We start from the raw sequence: 20,455 nt of genomic DNA, 5'->3' as shown, positions 1-20,455 counted from the left end.
CCATATGCTGTTTCGTCTCTTCCCACCCTATTAACACAATCAGTCATCCCTTTCTGTCTCCTGTGTATATCCTGATTTGAGGAGCCGGTGTTGGACTGGGGTGAACAAAGTAAAGAAAAAAAATCACACAACACCAGGTTTAGTCCAACAGGTTGGACTATAATCTGGTGTTGTGAGATTTTGAATTCTGTGTATATTCAGTATTTACGATATTTACCTCAATTGTTCCATATGAGAGTGCATGCCACATTCTCTGGATAAAGATATTTCTACTGAATTCACTGTTGAACTAATCAGTGACTATGTTCAACTTAAGGATCCTAGTTATGGCCTCTGGAGGATCTAGAAAAATCTAACCTAAAATTAACCTGAAATAATTCTCCCACGTTATCTCAGTTTCTGTTGGGGAGAGAACTCCTGCATCTTCACTGTGGTTTTAGCGTTGTCCCACGTAAACCTTTTCCACACCCTCCCCAGTGACTCTACATCCTACGGGGCACTGTGGGGCCTGATCATTTTCAGAACTGAAAACAGAAGCCATTGACAAGACTGGTTCATCAAGCCTGCTCATAGCTGGATGTCTGGACAGTTGTGACTAGAACACTGACTCCCCAATTTACACTAACCTTAATACCCCAAACAGCAACATCAGAAATAAACAATTCAGTACAGGTTTACCACAAATGACAGCTGCACATCTAGAGAGACCACGTTAAACAGATTACAACCTCCACAATGAAACATAAACCATACACTGATGCTAGATCAGGGAACATCTCAGTTTCAACATTTTCTTTCAGGTTCCCAAATCATGAATGATCGCATCACTGCAACACCACACACACCGAGCACCCCCACCTCCAGTCTGACAACCTTCCAAGATCTCCAGTCTCTTGCACACACACCCCCCAACATTAATCACTTCACGAATGGTGTTCATGCCTTCAGCTTCCCCAACCCTAAGTTCTGGAATTTCCTCCTGAGACTCTTCTATTCATATCTCTTGCTTTAAGAGTTTTTAAAACCTGCAGCTATCTCAACATTTGCTTATGCAGCTTAGATTAAAAGTTTGATTCATTTAAACATTTAACTATGTTAAAATAGTGCTGCATAAAGTCACAAATCATTATTGGACCAGCATCCACTGTTAATTGACAAAACTGTTGCAGGTTTCATAGATCTGTTTGCCTTTGCTCTGTCATTAACCAGGAACTTCCTCAGCAGTTCAGCTATCTAATAACAATCCTCAATTCACAGCCTTTGTACAAATCAAAAATAGCTTCTCATTTAAAAACTGACATCAATAAATAGTTTCCACTTCAATAAAAAGGAAGATCTGACATTCACTCCCCTCCATCACTTGTTTCCCTCTTGCTCCTAGAATCGCACTGACTGGTTGTGGTTGGGATTTTGGGAGACTCATTGCCTTCATTTTGTCAATTCCAGTTTCATAAAAATTACAATCAAAAGCAAAACTACCGCAGATGCAGAAAAAGTGGAATAAGAGCAGGTCATTCTGGAACAGAACATTCTGCAGAGAAGTCGGGCTAATCTCTCATCTCAATAGAGGGTCACAGACCTGAAACTCCAATTCTCAGAGTCATACAGCTCAGAAACAGACCTTTCAGACTAAGTCATCCATGCCGACCAAGTTTCCCAAATTGAACTTATCCCATTCGCCTGAATTTGGCCCATACCCCTCTAAACATTTCCTCTCCATGTATCTATCCAAATGTCTTGTAAATGTTTTTACTGTACCTGCATCTATCACTTCCTCTGGAGATTCATTCCACATACACATCACACGGTGTGAAAAGGTTGCTCTGAATGGCTTTTTTGAATCTTTCTCCTCTCATCTTAAAATTACACCTCCTAGTTTTGAACTCCCCTAGCCTGTGGAAAAAAACCTTTGCTATTCACCTTTTTAATGGCTTTACAAACCTCTGCAAGGTCACCCCTCAATGTCTTGCACTCCAATGAAGAAAGTCCCAGCCAATCCAACCTCACCTCATAACTTAAAACCCCAGTCACAGTAACACCCTGGTAAATCTTTCTGCACACTCTCCAATTTAATTATATCCTTCCTATAGCAGGGCAATCCAGAATAGGCACATGGAAGTTAATACAGTGGAGGGTATGTAGTCTGACCTTAGAGTAAGATAGAAGGCCAGCACACAGAGGGCCGAAGGGTCTATACAGTTCTATGTTCTAATTGAACTGCATTTTCTGTTTTCATTGCTCAATAGATCATTAGCTCACACTCCAGTTCTCTATCATTTCTGAGACAGCCAATATAGCTCCAGCCCAAGGAATCCAACTCCTCTGCTCCGAACACCAACTACTAAATGGATATAGGACTGTGGTATCACACATTACAATCTACATTGAGCAGGATTAAAGGACCGAATAGCCTGTTCCCAGTTTGTATGACAGTAGACATTGTCAGAATGGAGTTATGATGAGGCTCACCCTCCGTCCCTGGAGTCACAACCATGTGGGATTTAGTCACGGGTCTTCAGGCCACAGTTCAGTGTCAGGAAGGCCACACTGAGGGAGTGCTGCTCTGTCTAAGATATTGTCATTGATGCAACATTAAACCACTGCCCCAAATGCCCTTTGTACTGGGTGAAAACAATCCCATGGTATTATTTTAGAAAAAGGGGAGCATTTTACTCTGTGCTTGGCTCAATATTCCTTTAACTAGAATTATTTGAGCAGGTGACCTGATCACTGGCAGCCATCAATTTGTGGGATCTTGCTATGTAGAAGTTGGCTGCCAAGTATTACATTACAATGAGGACGTCACTTCAAAAAGATCTTAATTGTCTATAAAGAGCTTTGGGGTGCCTTAGCATGACAGGTGCTATGGTAATGCATGACATTTATCTGTAACAAGCTTCCAATTTACCTGCAGGGTGTCCTGTATAAGAGGGGGCTGGTTAGCTCAGTTGGCTGGACAGCTCATTTGCAGTGCAGTGTTATGCAAACAATGTGGATTCAATTCCCACACCAGCTGAGGTTCCCATGAAGGGTTTTCCTTTTCAACCCCTCCCCTCACCCTGAGGCATGGTGATCCTCAGGTTAAACCCCCACTAATTATCCCTCTGCTATAATTTGGCAAAACTATAGCAACGTTACTTTCTGCAAAGTATACAATAGCAAAAGGAAAACCACATGACCCAAAACGCAAGAGCACAGCATCATCCCATAAACTGTTCACAAGGATCAAGATTACAGGTTCGGCAGTCCAAAGAGCCTGGAGAACAGGGCAGGATGCATGACTCAGTTGCAGAGAATAGTGCAGCTGAAAGCAGCAATTCACCCTGAGTGTAATGTGAGGGACATGGGCTACGAACAGGCAGCTAGAACTTGTTAGTTTGGGATTATGGTCAGCATGGACTGATTGGACCAGAGGGTCGGTTTCCGTGCTGTCTGACTCAATGTTGTATACACATCACCCAACCAAACAAAATCAGGCAGTGTCCTATTCTCCCCACAACTCACCAGTGACTGGAGCTTCAATGTCCAGCATTGTCTTCTCTTGATGGAGAATGGAAGCTCCTTCTGTTATAATCCTCATTGCTGCAGCCTCCTCCACTCGGCCCTCTTTCGTAAGATGAGCCTTAAGCACGTCCACACGTGGCTTCCCATCATGGTCAAAGACCTCCTTAACTGTCAACCGGTGGCTGGGAGGGAAGGGAACGGCTGTGGGGAGAAAGGGAATATGATATCACCATGTGTCACACCACCCGCAAAACTTCCAGATCAGCCAGCCTTACAGGGATCAAACTGTAATCATTGTCTACTTCCCAATACATTGAAGCATTCTTTACTAAACATCTGCACAATGAAATTAAAGCAAAAAGTTTTCACATAACCTCCTGTCAAATTACATGTCGTGGGTTCAAGTGGCACTCTCACAGAGATTTGAAGATAAAATCTCAGCTGTCACTCCCAGCATGACATTGAGGAAGTGCTGTGTGTTGGAGGTGACAACTTTCAGAGAAGATCCCAAACCGAGGCTCCATCCAGCCTCCTGCCCAAGGTGACAGATAGACTCTACACTTCCAAAGAACAAGGGAGCTGCCTTCAATGCTCTGACTGATAACAATGGCCTTTATTGTCTGGTTATGGGAAGCTGTTTCATAAAAATTGGTTTTTGCATTTCCAATATTGAACAGTGACTACACTGCAAAACATACACCACTCATTGTGAATCATCTTGAAGTGTTCTGATGTCAAGAAAGGCACTATTTAAATGCAAATGTCTTTCTCTTCCAAAGGAAAGGGGAATGATCAATAATTGTTTACAAGGGCTTCAGTTATTCCGATCAATAGGTTTTACATCTGCTCTTTCCAGAAGGAACATGCTTGACGTCAGTGGCACAAGGCTTAACAATACCACCCAGAGCTGATATACATAGAGGAAAGCCAGGTTAATGATCAAGTAATTTCTGGTAATTCCACATGACTCCAATGTCTACTCGACAGCAAGAGATTGTGGCCATTCCTGACAGTGCAGCAACCGCCAGTGGAAACACTATCATCCTAGCTCTGAGCTCAGAGATACTCCAGTTCTTGAGCACACTAGTCCAATCAGACACTCCAGTGCATTACTGAGCGATGCTACACTGTCAGAGGTACCATCTCTCACCCGAGGTTGTTACATGCTGCACTATTCCTGAGAATTAAGCAAACCAAAGGTTATTTTCTTTGGGAAGTCTCACAATACATATTGGTGGTTATAGTATTGTTGGTGAATAATTCTTAATGCTTTGTACTTAGTGTCTATCCAGACTTGCAGCATTTTATTGGTTACTGTTAGTGCTGCTCAGCTTTGTCACCTGGGTACCTTTCTACACTGAAATAAATGTACATCATCGACAAGACACAAGTCAGAAGTGTGACGGAATACTCCCCACTTGGTTGGATGGAGACAGCTCCAACAACACTCAAGAAGCTTGACACCATCTAGGACAAAGCAGCCGCTTGATTGGAACCACATCCACAAATATCCAGTCCCTCCACCATCAACGATCAGTAACAGCAGAGTGTACCATCTACAAGATACACTGCAATAACTCAAGGTCCCTCAGAGATCACCTTCCAAGCATATAACCACTACCCTGAAAAAGGACAAGGCAGCAGACACAGAGGAACACCACCACCTGCAAGTTTTCCCCCTCCATGTGACAAAAATCAGTTTAGTATTTGCAGCGAACACAGGACCGATTTACTTGAAATAAAATGCAGCTCTTTTGACCGTGTTATTTGTTTGCAAATGTCTCAATATTTTATGGCCACTGATAATCTCACTTACTTTTCATCCATATGAACATGATCTATTTAATTATCTAGTCATACAGAGGGACTGATGAACCATTTATCATGCTTGTTTTTTTATATAATCTATTTCTGGTAACTAATTTTTAGACAAAGAAATGAATTAACCAACACATCTAATATGAAGTGGGAATTTTATTTTTAAAAAGAAATCAGCTCATTTGAATTAAGCAACTTTGAATTCAGAGTACACAGGAGTATTCAATCGTTGAAGTAGTCATTGGTCTTACACAGCAATAGTCCAGCCAAACCGATTCAGTCCTTTACTTAAAGTACAAAAATACTTCAACAGGTTGTTGTGGTTGTGTTCGCCGAGCTGGGAATTTGTGCTGCAGACGTTTCGTCCCCTGTCTAGGTGACATCCTCAGTGCTTGGGAGCCTCCTGTGAAGCGCTTCTGTGATCTTTCCTCTGGCATTTATAGTGGTTTGTCCCTGCCGCTTCCGGTTGTCAGTTCGAGCTGTCCGCTGCAGTGGTCGGTATATTGGGTCCAGGTCGATGTGCTTATTAATTGAATCTGTGGATGAGTGCCATGCCTCTAGGAATTCCCTGGCTGTTCTCTGTTTGGCTTGTCCTACAATAGTAGTGTTGTCCCAGGTGAATTCATGTTGCTTGTCATCTGAGTGTGCGGCTACTAAGGATAGCTGGTCATGTCGTTTCGTGGCTAGTTGGTGTTCATGGATGCAGATCGTTAGCGGTCTTCCTGTTTGTCCTAACTATCCGCATCCATGAACACAAACTAGCCACGAAACAACACGACCAGCTATCCTTAGTAGCCACACATGCAGATGACAAGCAACATGAATTCACCTGGGACAACACTACTATTGTAGGACAAGCCAAACAGAGAACAGCCAGGGAATTCCTTGAGGCACGGCACTCATCCACGGATTCAATCAATAAGCACATCGACCTGGACCCAATATACCGACCAGTGCAGTGGACAGCTGGAATTGACAACCGGAAGCGGCAGATTCAAACCACTATAAATGCCGGAGGAAAGATCACAGAAGCGCTTCACAGGAGGCTCCCAAGCACTGAGGATGTCACCTAGACAGGGGACGAAACATCTGCAACACAAATTCCCAGCTCGGCGAACAGAACCACAACAACGAGCACCCAAGCTACAAATCTTCTCCCAAACTTTGAACTTCAACAGGTATGTCGAGATTACTCAATGTTAATTCTACTTCCATGCAGTTAATTGCTGCTAATTTTGAAGACATTGTCATGAACAGTTTTTTCTTGAGTCTCTATAATTGTTAAAAACTGGAATTAATATTTTACTAAGAGACACTCCCTTTGAAATTCTAAACTTGCTTTAAACAAAAATACTAAATTTGGTCAAATTTCAAAAGCTGCAACAGTTCTGTAACTATGCAAGTAAGACAGGTATTTTTCAAATCAGTAACTTAGCTGCAACTTTTAACTCAGTCCAAAATAAAAATCTCAAAAATGAAAACAAATTCGCTCCTATCGGTCTCTTTGTAAAAACATATGAAAAAATAACTAAGACTTCCACACATAAAACTTCAATCTCAATGCTCCCTGGAGCAGCAAATGAGCAATAAAATATTCTGCCAGGCTCTGGGTTCTGACATTTACAGCCGCCTTCATTTCCTTCAGTCTGCAGCTTGCTTTTCCTCTGTCGGACTGTCCTCACCTGTAACATTCTGACTTATAACCTTCCCTCGGCATTCGCCAGTTTTACTATTTGCAAAGCTAACAAAGTTTCAAAGTGTGTCTATGTGGGTGCATAAAAATGACATTTGGTACTTCTTTTTCTTGTCAATCCATTTCTCATAATATTTTTACTGAACTAGCGATGAGTAAGCAGTGATCTAAAGGTGAAAATCTGTGGACGTGGGCGAGGGTCTGGACGTGGGCGAGGGTCTGGACGTGGGCGAGGGTCTGGACGTGGGCGAGGGTCTGGACGTGGGCGAGGGTCTGGACGTGGGCGAGGGACTGGACGTGGGCGAGGGACTGGACGTGGGCGAGGGACTGGACGTGGGCGAGGGACTGGACGTGGGCGAGGGACTGGACGTGGGCGAGGGACTGGACGTGGGCGAGGGACTGGACGTGGGCGAGGGACTGGACGTGGGCGAGGGACTGGACGTGGGCGAGGGACTGGACGTGGGCGAGGGACTGGACGTGGGCGAGGGACTGGACGTGGGCGAGGGACTGGACGTGGGCGAGGGACTGGACGTGGGCGAGGGACTGGACGTGGGCGAGGGACTGGACGTGGGCGAGGGTCTGGACGTGGGCGAGGGTCTGGACGTGGGCGAGGGTCTGGACGTGGGCGAGGGTCTGGACGTGGGCGAGGGTCTGGACGTGGGCGAGGGTCTGGACGTGGGCGAGGGTCAGACTGTGAGCGAGGGTCAGACTGTGAGCGAGGGTCAGACTGTGAGCGAGGGTCAGACTGTGAGCGAGGGTCAGACTGTGAGCGAGGGTCTGGACGTGAGCGAGGGTCAGACTGTGAGCGAGGGTCAGACTGTGAGCGAGGGTCAGACTGTGAGCGAGGGTCAGACTGTGAGCGAGGGTCAGACTGTGAGCGAGGGTCTGGATGTGGGGATGGTGCCTGGATGATCTGACTAAACAACAGTAATGTGAACTAAAATAGCATTCTCAGTGTAGGAGAACATCTTTGATTGTTTTACAGGAGTATAAAGCAGCTAACAATGTAAGCCAAGCCACATGAAAGCCTGGCGAAAAAGGTAGGAGAAAAGGAGCATCTTAAAAGTTATTCTGAGGAAGGGTCACTCTGTCCGAAACATTAACTCTAATTTCTGTTTCCGGATGCTGACTGATCTGCTGAGCTTTTCCAGCAATTCCTGTTTTGGTTTCTGATTTATAGCAACTACAGTCCTTTCGGTTTTTAAAAAAAGAAGGGTTTATGGGGGGTGGGGGGGCGGGGGAGAACTTCCAGAGCTTGAGGGTCAGGAGGTTAAAGCCATGTCAGCCACTCAGTTCCTAGTACAACAGTAAGAGTCTCGGAATCCGAGTAAGAAATGTATTTGATTCGAGTTGCTATGAAGTGTCCTGCCAGTGGAATACAAACAGCTGCAAAGGAATGTATTGTTCATTCTTCTATCTATTATCCAATTATAGCGTAATGTTTTGGGAAAATAACTACCTTCTAATACTGAGCCGTTTACATTAAATGTGGAACAGTCGCCACCAGGATTCAAATTTGTGATCAAAAACATAAACATCTCCACAGGTACAGGGTCTAGTGAAGCATGAACCAACTCAGCCTGACACAAAGCCAACACAAACGATGAGCTGCAACACTGATCAAGCCAGAGTGAAGTCAGAAAGAGCCTGTTACCCCAGTGGGCTCAGAACAAAAGTTACTTCACTTGCCCAAAAACTTTGCAATTCACTTGGAATTCTCATGTCTCAGAAAGCAACCGTCAGATTGAAACATTGGTGCACATACACTGGAGCTGCCGATTTCTCCCTTCCTGACACACGGGCATAGTGTCACAAACATGGACATAGTTACTGCCATCCCAGACCAATGGTGGTTAACCACGGTCACTACCACAGTCACAAACCTTGGAGCCAGTGATAAAGACTAACACACGACAAGTGCAAGAGTCGCAGTTCCCCAATCCCAGTCCGTGTCGAAGTCATCAACACAATCAGAGGAAGCGCACAAAACTGCTCAATCTAATAAACCCATGTGCCAGAGGCAGGAAAATAGAGGGACAAAGATATGCATGCATGTTTAATTGCCCCAGTGTTCAGGGATGAGAGTTAACCAGGTTAGCCATGGTTAATGCAGGGTTAAGGGACAGGGTTGTGGAATGAATCTGAGTGGCATGTTCTTCGGAGGGTTGGTGCACACTCGATGGGCCAAATGGCCTCTATCTGCACTGTATGGATCCTATAATTCAATGACAATTAGTTATGGTTAATTAAGACGGGTGCAGTTTTTAAACTCTGGTATTTTTGGAAACAATTTACAAGTAAACTGGGAGATTTTCATGCAGCATTAAAACAGGCATGCCGAAGGTTGCAGAAGACAAAAGTTTTTTTGAGAATAAACAAATTTTTAATATAAAAGGGTCACGCTGAAATACACTTTCACAGACTGGGTCCTATGGATATATACAGATATTACCATGCAAAATATTCATCAAAAATACCCAGCAGCAACATGTCATTGTCAAACTCTGAACAAATACAGGTATAAACCATTGGGAATTGGTCCCCTGTAATACTATCAAAACGCCACGTGAATTACAAAATGAAGAAATGAGGCTTGGTCTTCAATTGGTCAACAGAAACTGCTGCACATCAAAGACAGCCAAGGATGGCTCAGTGGTTAACAAACTGACTGTGGGATCTTGATGTGTAGAAACTGGCTGCCTTGTTTTCCTTATTCTGACAGCAAATCCACATCAAACAAACATTTCCCAAAAGAGAGATCCTGAGTGATGAACAGGCATGCCGAAGGTTGCAGAAGACAAAGTTTTTTTGAGAATTGACCCTAAATTATTTCAGAAATGGTAGGAATTGATGTCCCAACTCCTAACAGCAGCTTCACCCACCTCCTCACCATCTTGGCTTAATAACAAAGTTCTGTTAACTTTAACATGGCAAACTAAATGACCATGTCACAAATCTACACAGCTCAGCACCTTATACACACACTGACATGCACACACACATGGGGACTCCGAGACAGACACACCTGACACACAGGAAGGTGGTTGTGGTTGTTGGAAGTCAGTCTTCTCAGCTCCAGGACATTGCTGCAAGAATTCCTCATGGTAGTGTTCCACACCCAGGCATCTTTAGCTGCCTCATCAATGACCTTTCCTCCATCATAAGTTCAGATTCAGGGATGTTCAATGATTGCACAACGTTCAGCACTATTTGCGACACTCGGATACTTGAAGCAGTCCATGTTCAGTTGCAACAAAATCGGACAAGTGATGAGTAATATTCACAACACACAAATGTCAGGCACTACCTACCTCCAACAAGTGACAAGTTAACCACTGCTCCTTGACTTTCAATGGTGTTACCATCACTGAATTCCCTCACTATCAACATCCAAGAGATTACCATTAATCAGAAACTCAACTGCACTTGCAGCAAACAAAACAGGTCCAAGATCAAAGGATAGAAATACTGCGATGAGTAACTCCCCTCCTGACTCCCCAAAGCCTGTCCATCATCTATAAGGCACAAGTCAGGAGTGTGATGGAATACTCCCCACTTATTTGGATGGGGCAGTGCCAACAATACTCAAGAAGCTTGACACCACCCAGAACAAAACAGCCTGCCTGATTGGCACCACATCCACTCCCTCCACCATAGTACGCATTGCTGCTACAGAGTGTCTATCTATAGAAGGTATTGCAGAAATTCACCAAGATCCTCAAACAGCAACTTCCAAACCCAAGACCACTTCCATCTAGAAGAATGAGGACAGCAGAGACATGAGACCACCACCCCCTGCAAGTTCCCCTCAAAGGCACTCACCATCCTGACTTGGAAATATATCACCATTCCTCCAATGTCACTGAGTCAAAATCCTCGAATCCCTCCCTAAGGGCATTGTGGGTCTACCCACAGCACATGGACTGCAGCGGGTCAAGAAGGCAGCTCACCCCCACCTTCTCAAGGGGCAACTAGGGACAGGCAATAAATACTGCCTAGGCAGTGATGTCCACATCCTATGAAAGGAAAAAGAAAACCCATGCAGGTGTCCAGAGAGAGAGAGAGACAGACACAAAGGGAGACAGACACAAAGGGAGATGTAGGCATGCAGACAGACAGGCACAGTGCTATTTCAATGAAGAAAGGAACCAACTTAACCATTCTCCAAACAGTAACCCCTGTCTGTGTTTGTGTTTAAGGAGCATCACTGATGCAGCTCAAGAACAATGTGACAAAGTCTGTACAACTGCCTCCAGCTCTTGCATTCCTTAGCAAAACATTTCTTGGTAAACTTTGGAGCAGACATCTTTGGAAGCATAAAATATGGACTGATATTAGATATAGTTGGCAAACTTGGTGAGAGAAACAAAAAACTGGACTGGTGCAGAAGCAAATATTCTTCTGATAGGGCATTTGAGTTCTGAAGGAGGGTCACTGGGCTGGAAACATTAACTCTGCTTTCTCTCCCCAGATGCTGCCTAATCTGTTGAGTATCTCCAGCAATTTCCATTTTTGCATCTGATACCTGGTTGGTTGAGGAAGAGGGAAGAGCATACCTCAGCCTGAAAGAAGCATTGTACCTGACAGGGAAATGTCTGACGTCAACACTGAACAGCCCAGACTGATCGAGGCTCCATACTGCAGCTTTACTGTACCCTGATGTCATTTCAAAACTGTTAGCTCTTATACCAAGAAGATGGAAAATACAACAAAGGCAACACCTACAAACAGGCTGACAGGAACGTTTTGTGGCTGGGCAAATCAGAATGAAATCCAGTTCTGTTAGGAAGCTCACTTTGGGAGAGTGATTGTCCTTAATCAACAGAATAACTGCTGGATGGGAGGGAGATGGCATTACGGCCTCAGGATTAATGTACATTCACAACTTCAGCTTTTCACTCAAGGCTCACGTCAATTACATCAGCAACTTGATGCTCCAGATCCAATCTCTCAATACATAAAGCACTTCAATAACAAGAGTAAAACCTCAGGGCAGGTAATACACGCCTTTTATCCAGTTTCTTTTAACACGTTCGTTTCCAGTTTATAGAATTAGTTGGGATCGCTACCTTCACCACCTTCCTTCAGCAGCCTCTCAAGATTGAGGGGAACCTTCCAACACCCTAGGTTTGGGGCTCCTGCACTGATTAAATAGCCCAAAGGTGGCTCCTCTCACACTGCGCTGGAAGGGCCACAGGGGGTCTGGGCAGGATGGAGGGGTGTGTAGAGAGGGTGGGTGTGGGGGGTTGGGGGGGGGGGGGGGGGGGGGGTGGAGTTGTTATAGGTTGTTAAAGTTGCCACAAGTAATAGGACAGAATGTCCAGAAAGGGTCAGGAATCTACCTTCAGGGACAGTTCTGAGAAGGTGGCAGCCAATGCAGGACAGAGGGTGCTGTACTTCAATAAATGCTATTTATAAGATTTGGAGATGCCGGTGTAGGACTGGGGTGTACAAAGTTAAAAATCACACACAACACCAGGTTATAGTCCAACAGGTTTAATTGGAAGCACACTAGCTTTCGGAGCAAAGCTCCTTCATCACCTGATCATCCACAATCACCTGATGGAGTGTCGCTCCGAAAGCTAGTGTGCTTCCAATTAAACCTGTTGGACTATAACCTGGTGTTGTGTGATTTTTAACTGCTGTATACAAAACAAGGTAAGTGAGTCTGTTGCACAATGTTGTGAGTATCACAGAGACGTGGCTACAAGGGGATCAGGGCTGAGAACTAAATATCCAAGAAGACACATCCTCATGAAAGGATGGGCCGAGGGTTTGGGGTTGCCTTATTAGTTAGAAATAAAATAAAATTGACAGCAAATGACAGTATCAGAAGGCAGAGAATTTGTGTGGGTAGAGTTAATGAACTGTAGAGGGAAAAGGACGCTGTACAGGTCGACCAGCAGTAGTCACAATGGGGAAGAAAATAAATCAGGAGGTAAATAAGAAAGGCATTGTTACAATAATCACGGACTTCAATATGCAGGTGGGCTGGGAAAACCAGACTGGCATTAGATTCCAAGAAAAGGAATTTGTGGAATATCTACATGATGGCCCACAAGGGAACAGACATTTTTGATTTGGTGATGGCTAATGAGGCAGACTAGACTAGGGAGTTTAAAGTGAAGGAACCCCTGGGTGAAGACCATAACATAGATGTAGTTTGATGGGGAGAAACTGGAATCAGATGTAACAGTATTACAATTGAGTAAAGGTAACGAAGCAGACATGAGGGAGGAGCTGGCCAGAGTTGATTGGAAGGGGAGCTTTGAAGGGAGGGTGCTGGAGCAGCGATGGCAGGAGTTTCTGGGGGTAATTCAGGAGGCACAGCAGAAATTCATCCCGAGGAAGAAACAACATACTGAGGGGAGAATGAGGCAACTGTGGCTGACAAGGGAAGTCAGGGACAGAATAAAAGCAAAAGAGAAAGCACACAATGTGGTGAAGATTAGTGGGAAGCCAGAGGATTTGGAAGTCCTTTAAAATCCAGTAGAGGATAATTGAAAAAGCATTGAGAGGGGAGAAGATGGACTGTGAGAGTAAACTAGCTAGTAATATAAAAGACAACTTAAAGAGTTTCCTTAGGTGAAAGAGAGGCAAGAGTTAACATTGGACCACTGGAAAATGAGGTTGGAAATGTAGTAACGGGGAACAAAGAAATAGCTGAGGAATTTAATATGTACTTTGCATCAGTCTTTACAAGCAGCATATCAGAAGGGTCACTGGACCTGAAACTTGAACTCTGCTTTCTCACTACAGACATTACTAGATCAGCTGAGCTTTTCCAGCAATTTCTGTTTGCATTTCAGCATAAAGGTTTGTTTGATAGTCGCTCCCATGAAGAACCTTTGATTTTTTATGACGTTGGAAGGTGCTATATAAATGTAATTGGTTTGTTGGTTGTAAGAAGTGATTGGGTTTGCCATGGAGAACCAGCCGTGCCAAGTGATGAGAGTTTTGCAGGCAGTATCAACATGGAGCAGTTCCAGGTGAAGTACAGCAGAGGTTGATGGGGCAGCCTCCCCCAGCAGCCGAGTACCTGGTGACGAGCTAAACAAAACATTTTCACATTGTGTCCATCCATTCCATCTTCCATCACAAGTTATCCTTTGGAGTATGGAACAGTTACAGCAACAGAGTCATCCATTCAGGGCAACTTGCTGCAATTCACTGTACAGAGAAGCCAACACACAAACTGCATTTATATAGCAACTTCTTTAAACATAGGACTTTAGAAAAGGTACACTTGATATTTCACTGGATAGAGCAAGTAATCCAGAATATGCCACTTCAGCAGTGCCCAGAGGGATCAGATGAAGAGCTGTAAAAGGTAAATTTAGAAAGTGCTTTGGAAAGGAGAAAGCTACTGTGCATGGGAGAGAGGTACACAGCAGGGATATTGGAAGGAGCGAATCTCATCCAAATACAACATAAATCTTAATACAAAATAAATCAAGTGATTTGATTTTAAGTTTAACCAGGCAATATATGCAGAGTAGAGGTTAACTAATTTTAAATTCTACCTCATGAGATAATGTTTCATGCAATTGATCATGAGTCACAAAATGCTAGCATCCAAGTTCAGAGGCTAATGGAGAAGGCAGTTTAAATGCTGGCCTTTATTTCCAAGGGAATGAAGTATCCAAATCGGGAAATTTGGATAAGGCATAAATTAGACCACCGCTGGAATACGGAGAGCCATTTTAATCCCTTTAGCTAATGAAAGATAGACTGGGATTGGAGAGCGTCCAGAGAAGCTTCACTCAACTGATCCCGGATGTAGAAGGACTGTATAGTGAGGAGATGTTGAGTAGATTGGGCCTGTACTGACTGGAGTTTAGAAGAGGAGGCAGCATTATAGAAAAGTGCAAAGCTTTTGGTGGACTTTGACGGGATAGATACAAAAGGGTATTTTCCCCTTTTGGGAGTGTCCAGGGCCAGATGGTATAATCTCGGAATAAGGGGGTCACCCAAATAAGACAGAGACGAAGAGGAGCTTCTCATGTCAGACAGTATGGAAACAGATCCTTCCATCCAAACCGTCCATGCTATGTTCCCAAACTAAAACTATCCCCAGTTGCCTGCGTTTGGCTTATATCCCTCCAAACCTTTCCTATTCATGCACTTTTCCAACTGTACCTGAAGTGTTTACCACAGATGACTATTGAGGTTGGAGCATTAAGTACATTCCAAGCTGACTAACATTTTTAATAAGGAAGAAAATCAAGGGTTCTGGGGAAAAGGCAGAAAAGTGGATTGCAGATTTATCAGATAAGCCATGAACTCATTGAATCGCAGACTTGATGGGCTGAATGGGCTACTTCTGCTTCAAGATAATAATTCTATCTGAAGGCAACCTCATGGGGCCTCCACTCTGAGCATAAAAATCTGATAGTCATTGTTAGAGATCCTGAAGGGTCAGCGCTGAGGGCGGGCGCGCCGTACTGTCAGCGCTGAGGGCGCGCCGTACTGTCGGAGGGTCAGCGCTGAGGGCGCGCCGTACTGTCGGAGGGTCAGCTCTGAGGGCGCGCCGTACTGTCGGAGGGTCAGCGCTGAGGGCGCGCCGTACTGTCGGAGGGTCAGCGCTGAGGGGGCGCCGTACTGTCGGAGGGTCAGCGCTGAGGGGGCGCCGTACTGTCGGAGGGTCAGCGCTGAGGGGGCGCGCGCCGTACTGTCGGAGGGTCAGCGCTGAGGGCGAGCGCGCCGGAGGGTCAGCGCTGAGGGCGAGCGCGCCGGAGGGTCAGCGCTGAGGGCGAGCGCGCCGGAGGGTCAGCGCTGAGGGCGAGCGCGCCGTACGGTCAGCGCTGAGGGGGCGCCGTACGGTCAGCGCTGAGGGGGCGCCGTACGGTCAGCGCTGAGGGGGCGCCGTACGGTCAGCGCTGAGGGGGCGCCGTACGGTCAGCGCTGAGGGGGCGCCGTACGGTCAGCGCTGAGGGGGCGCCGTACGGTCAGCGCTGAGGGGGCGCCGTACGGTCAGCGCTGAGGGGGCGCCGTACGGTCAGCGCTGAGGGGGCGCCGTACGGTCAGCGCTGAGGGGGCGCCGTACGGTCAGCGCTGAGGGGGCGCCGTACGGTCAGCGCTGAGGGGGCGCCGTACGGTCAGCGCTGAGGGGGCGCCGTACGGTCAGCGCTGAGGGGGCGCCGTACGGTCAGCGCTGAGGGGGCGCCGTACGGTCAGCGCTGAGGGGGCGCCGTACGGTCAGCGCTGAGGGGGCGCCGTACGGTCAGCGCTGAGGGGGCGCCGTACGGTCAGCGCTGAGGGGGCGCCGTACGGTCAGCGCTGAGGGGGCGCCGTACGGTCAGCGCTGAGGGGGCGCCGTACGGTCAGCGCTGAGGGGGCGCCGTACGGTCAGCGCTGAGGGGGCGCCGTACTGTCGGAGGGTCAGCGCTGAGGGGGCGCCGTACTGTCGGAGGGTCAGCGCTGAGGGGGCGCCGTACTGTCGGAGGGTCAGCGCTGAGGGGGCGCCGTACTGTCGGAGGGTCAGCGCTGAGGGGGCGCCGTACTGTCGGAGGGTCAGCGCTGAGGGCGTGCGCCACTCCACTCTCATCATTTGTACGGTCTTTTGATCTCTCTGCTGATAAATTCGGTGCCTGTGTGCATTTCTCTCATTTCATCTGATGAACAGGCAATGTTTCAAAAGCTTGAGATTTCAAATAAACCTGTTGGACAATAACCTGGTGTCACATATCTTCTGACAGTGTCAGAGGGCCAGCATTGAGCGAGTGTGTCAGTGTTGGAGGTGCTGCCTTTAGGATGAGACAAGCCCGGAGCGAAAAGCACAGCTTCTCTTATCACAGCTCAGCCATGAGGCCTGACAATATTGTAACAAGAAGCAAAAACAAAATTAAGTTTCTTGCTTCTGAACATTTGAACAGTTGCATTTCAAGCCTGAGAAGCCTCTGACATCAAGGATAACACAATCTTGTTAGACCTGAAATAGTTTGTGACTGCTCAAAAACAATAATCTCATTTGTGTACATTAGGAAGAACACTGGCTGATTCTCATCTTGTTACACTATTCACACTGACCAGCATCTGAGAAACAGCAGCTCTCCGAATCCACCCTCCTTTCATGCTCTGTATAAGGCAATCGACTATACATTGGTGAGACACAGGGTAATGGCATCATAACAAATCTTAGTAAAATGAGTCTTTCACTCATTAAGTCTACCATCTCGTCAGTTTTCTCCCAGCCCCCAACAGAACCTTAAATTTCTAATTTCCCCAGAGAGTGAGAGAGAGAGAGGGAGATCACAAGCAGTGCTGGGAATACATTTTAAAGACTCTGTGAAACAATTGAAAGATGTGGAATAGGTTAAACAGGGTTTAACTCAGGTTAACGGTTTGATGTGTGCTGTGAGCCATACAAAGCTCTTAAGGAAGCAAGGATTGGGGTTTATTGCCTCAATTGCCTAGAAAAGCTGACTTTGAAAAGACACAAGGTGTTCTGATCTAGTGGTTGCTTAGTAACCCACCCAGACCGCGAATTGTTTTCCAGACCCAGAAGTCAGTAAAGACAATACCCTGCAAGTCATAAATCTCTGCTCTTAAATACATTTCTCATTTCAACTTCCTGGAAAGCTGGAGTATCCAAATTACTAGTCTTTATGATTATGTTGAAAAACAACTGGTTGACTGCAATCCAATTCCCAAAGACTCAAAAGTCAGGTTGATTGCAATCAAAAATCAAACTCCATCATTAGCGACAGCTGACTGTATGCTACTGGCCAGTAGGAAATCCGAAAGAACAAGCTGCTAGTGTTGAGGTAGTGTCCCTATCTCTGAGCTAAAAGATCCTGAGATAGGGAGAGAGAGAGAAAGGAAGCTTGAGAGGGGCAATCCAAGATCTTACAGCTAGAACAGCGAAAGCTGCATGTTGAATGAATTTTGTGATAGGCTGGTAACTGACCGAGCGAGGAAGAACCTGACCCAGTGACACAGAAAGACTGATCCCTGGGCTTCAATATCAAGAAAGCCCCAGTGTCTGTTATTCAGTCAATTACAATACCACAACAGAAACCTACCACTATTGCGACTGACAGCTACTGGCAGAGGAGCAGAACTGGGCTGCCAGGGAGTCTCTCAAAGTCAAACAGACATCATCTCCACTCGCTGTGCTGAGCCACCCAATTACATGCATGGGAACTTTTTCCAAATGTCCAAATGTGTTGTGGTGCCAGCTACTGACTACATCACCGAATGCTGCTGTGCTGTGGCTTCTATCTCATACAGCTTCAGGGCCTATGCAGATTCAACTGGACATTCGCCCACAGACAACTCACTCAAATCCTGACTTAATGCAGATATCGATTTTAGTGTAACCTTTAGTTAGAGAACAATCCTCTTAATAGCACCATAAGACGGACATCTGCTTTACAGAAATAAAGATAGATTACACAGATGGTGCAACAATTTATCCTGTTCCACTTTTGTGCAGAGCAGGCTACCACTCAGAGTTGCGGAGCAATATGTTCTGGTTTAAATAAACATCCTCTCCCCCTTTTCACATGAAGTTGTTTATCCAGATCTCTGGAAAACTCAATCAATACACTCTTTAGATTTACAATGCTCACTTCACCTGCATCGGCTCAAGTACATTAAAGCTGACTTTTCATTGGAAAGCAGGGAAATGGCCTTAAATTTGCAGTTTATTGTCATAACTTTCATGACTGACTCTCTCAAATATTGCAATTCAATCAGCAACACAGACTGAGCAGAAACACTTGCACGGACTAGTTGGGCCACATGTCCGATTCCTGATCTGTGAAATCCATCTTCACTCAAAATGCACCCACCCACTTAATTCCAGAAGGTGTTTTCTATTTTGTTTACTCAAATGTAAATCACTAAATAGTTTCAATTCACCCACAAGCCCCACCAAATTGAACTGAAATGAGCTTTAATCCCTGATGCAGAGTCAGCTTTCACAGTTGTTTTTCTAATTGAGATCTTTGGAGGTTGCTTGGGCTTCAATCTCCTGACACCTTACCTTGTCCAAAAGCTTTCCACCTGTCCTGTCTCTCTCTCTATCTCTTCCTTCCTTCCTCCTTCCCTTTCCAAGAAACTTAAAACCTACCTCACCTGATCCAAAACCCCAGCAGCTCAGTGTTGAATAAGTAATCACTCCTATGATGCACATTAAAATGTCTATATTAAAGGCACTACAGAAATGCAAGTAGTTGTTGTTGAATTTATGTCTCTAACTTGCACTGCCCTAAAAAGACTTCTGGAAAATCCTCATCTTTCTCTACAAAAAAGAAGTCTCCATCGCCCTCCATCCAGTCATCCCTTCCTTCAACACCTCAATGCTCAGATTCCAATCATCTGGGTTTTCTCTCCATTGACAAACCAGGCCGGTTTATTGAGTGCCCATTCAAACAAAGTTTGCTATATTTCAGTCCAAGATAGACAGGCATGAGGCTGGAAGAACACAACAAGCCAGGCAGCATCAGGTGGTGGAGAATTCAATGTTTCGGGTGAAACCCTTCTTCAGATACTTCGGTCCAGGGCTGTTCATCATTTTCAGTTGAAGCCGCATGCCTCAAGCTACTTCAAGAAAGTCCTTAGTTGCACATCATCCATTTAAGTGTTGCGCTACCCTCAACAGCTGGCAAGACAAACATTCAAAGCTGCAGAAACATGGATTTTGATGTCAATTAACTCTCTGATTCTGTAGCTGTAAATCCTAGTGAATGCGCAAGTTAGTGTCAACAGGAACTTAGTTTCAACACTAAGTTTCAACCCTTTTGGAACACTATATAATCGAAACTTAGTGAGACATTTTAGCATCAAGTTCAGAAGCAAGTTAATCAAAGACTGGACAGAACTCTGAGGATTTATAGCATTCTCTTTGCCAGCATCAAGTGAGGTAGCAGAACTCAGATAGAACACGCCTTCAGCTACAGTATTTTCACCCTGATTCTGCAAACGCCGTCATCCCTACCCCTCTCTTCGCCCCTTCAATTCTACCTGTTCGGTGTCTGATTTTTCACTGCTCTTCGTTGCTGACTGTACCTTTATCTATCTACTTCCCAGGTTCTGGAATCTCCGCCTGAAATCCCTACGTCACTCACCCTGCCTAAAAGCAATGTGCTGGGCCAAGCTTTTGGATTTGGAAGAGAGATCAGGGTTTCCACATTTTATGAAGAAATGTTCCCTGACCTCTCCAAAAGAGAGCCCGCCTGGAATGCTTCTGCCTCTCGCTCTGGATTTGCCCCAGAGGAAAGAGTTTCTCTCTCCTGACCCCATCAACTCTCTCAATCTTCTCAAACATCTCAACTGGATCACCTTGTTACACTTGAGGCAATATTAACCTTGTCCTAAGGGTTCTTGTGGTACAGAGGTAACATCCCTGCCTCTGGACCAGAAGAACTGAGTTCAAGCCCTACTTGCTCCAGATGTGTGAAATAGCATCCCTGAAAAGGTTGATGAGAAAATCTA

The 20,455-nt window shown here is 45.5% G+C and overlaps 1 protein-coding gene across 2 annotated transcripts in view; it reads right to left on the bottom strand.

Moving 5' to 3' along the window:
- The window catches only part of LOC140485544 (protein phosphatase 3 catalytic subunit alpha), a 303,903-nt gene that overhangs the window by 191,106 nt on the left and 92,342 nt on the right, over positions 1 to 20,455 (bottom strand). For both annotated transcript variants that reach the window (XM_072583759.1, XM_072583758.1), the window contains exon 2: positions 3,505 to 3,705. In XM_072583759.1, coding sequence (XP_072439860.1) covers positions 3,505 to 3,705 — 201 coding nt within the window. The remainder of the gene's footprint in view (positions 1 to 3,504; positions 3,706 to 20,455) is intronic.

The sequence above is a fragment of the Chiloscyllium punctatum genome, chromosome 14, assembly GCF_047496795.1.
Source record: "Chiloscyllium punctatum isolate Juve2018m chromosome 14, sChiPun1.3, whole genome shotgun sequence".
NCBI lineage: Eukaryota > Metazoa > Chordata > Chondrichthyes > Orectolobiformes > Hemiscylliidae > Chiloscyllium > Chiloscyllium punctatum.
This window is presented reverse-complemented; position numbering and strand designations above follow the sequence as displayed.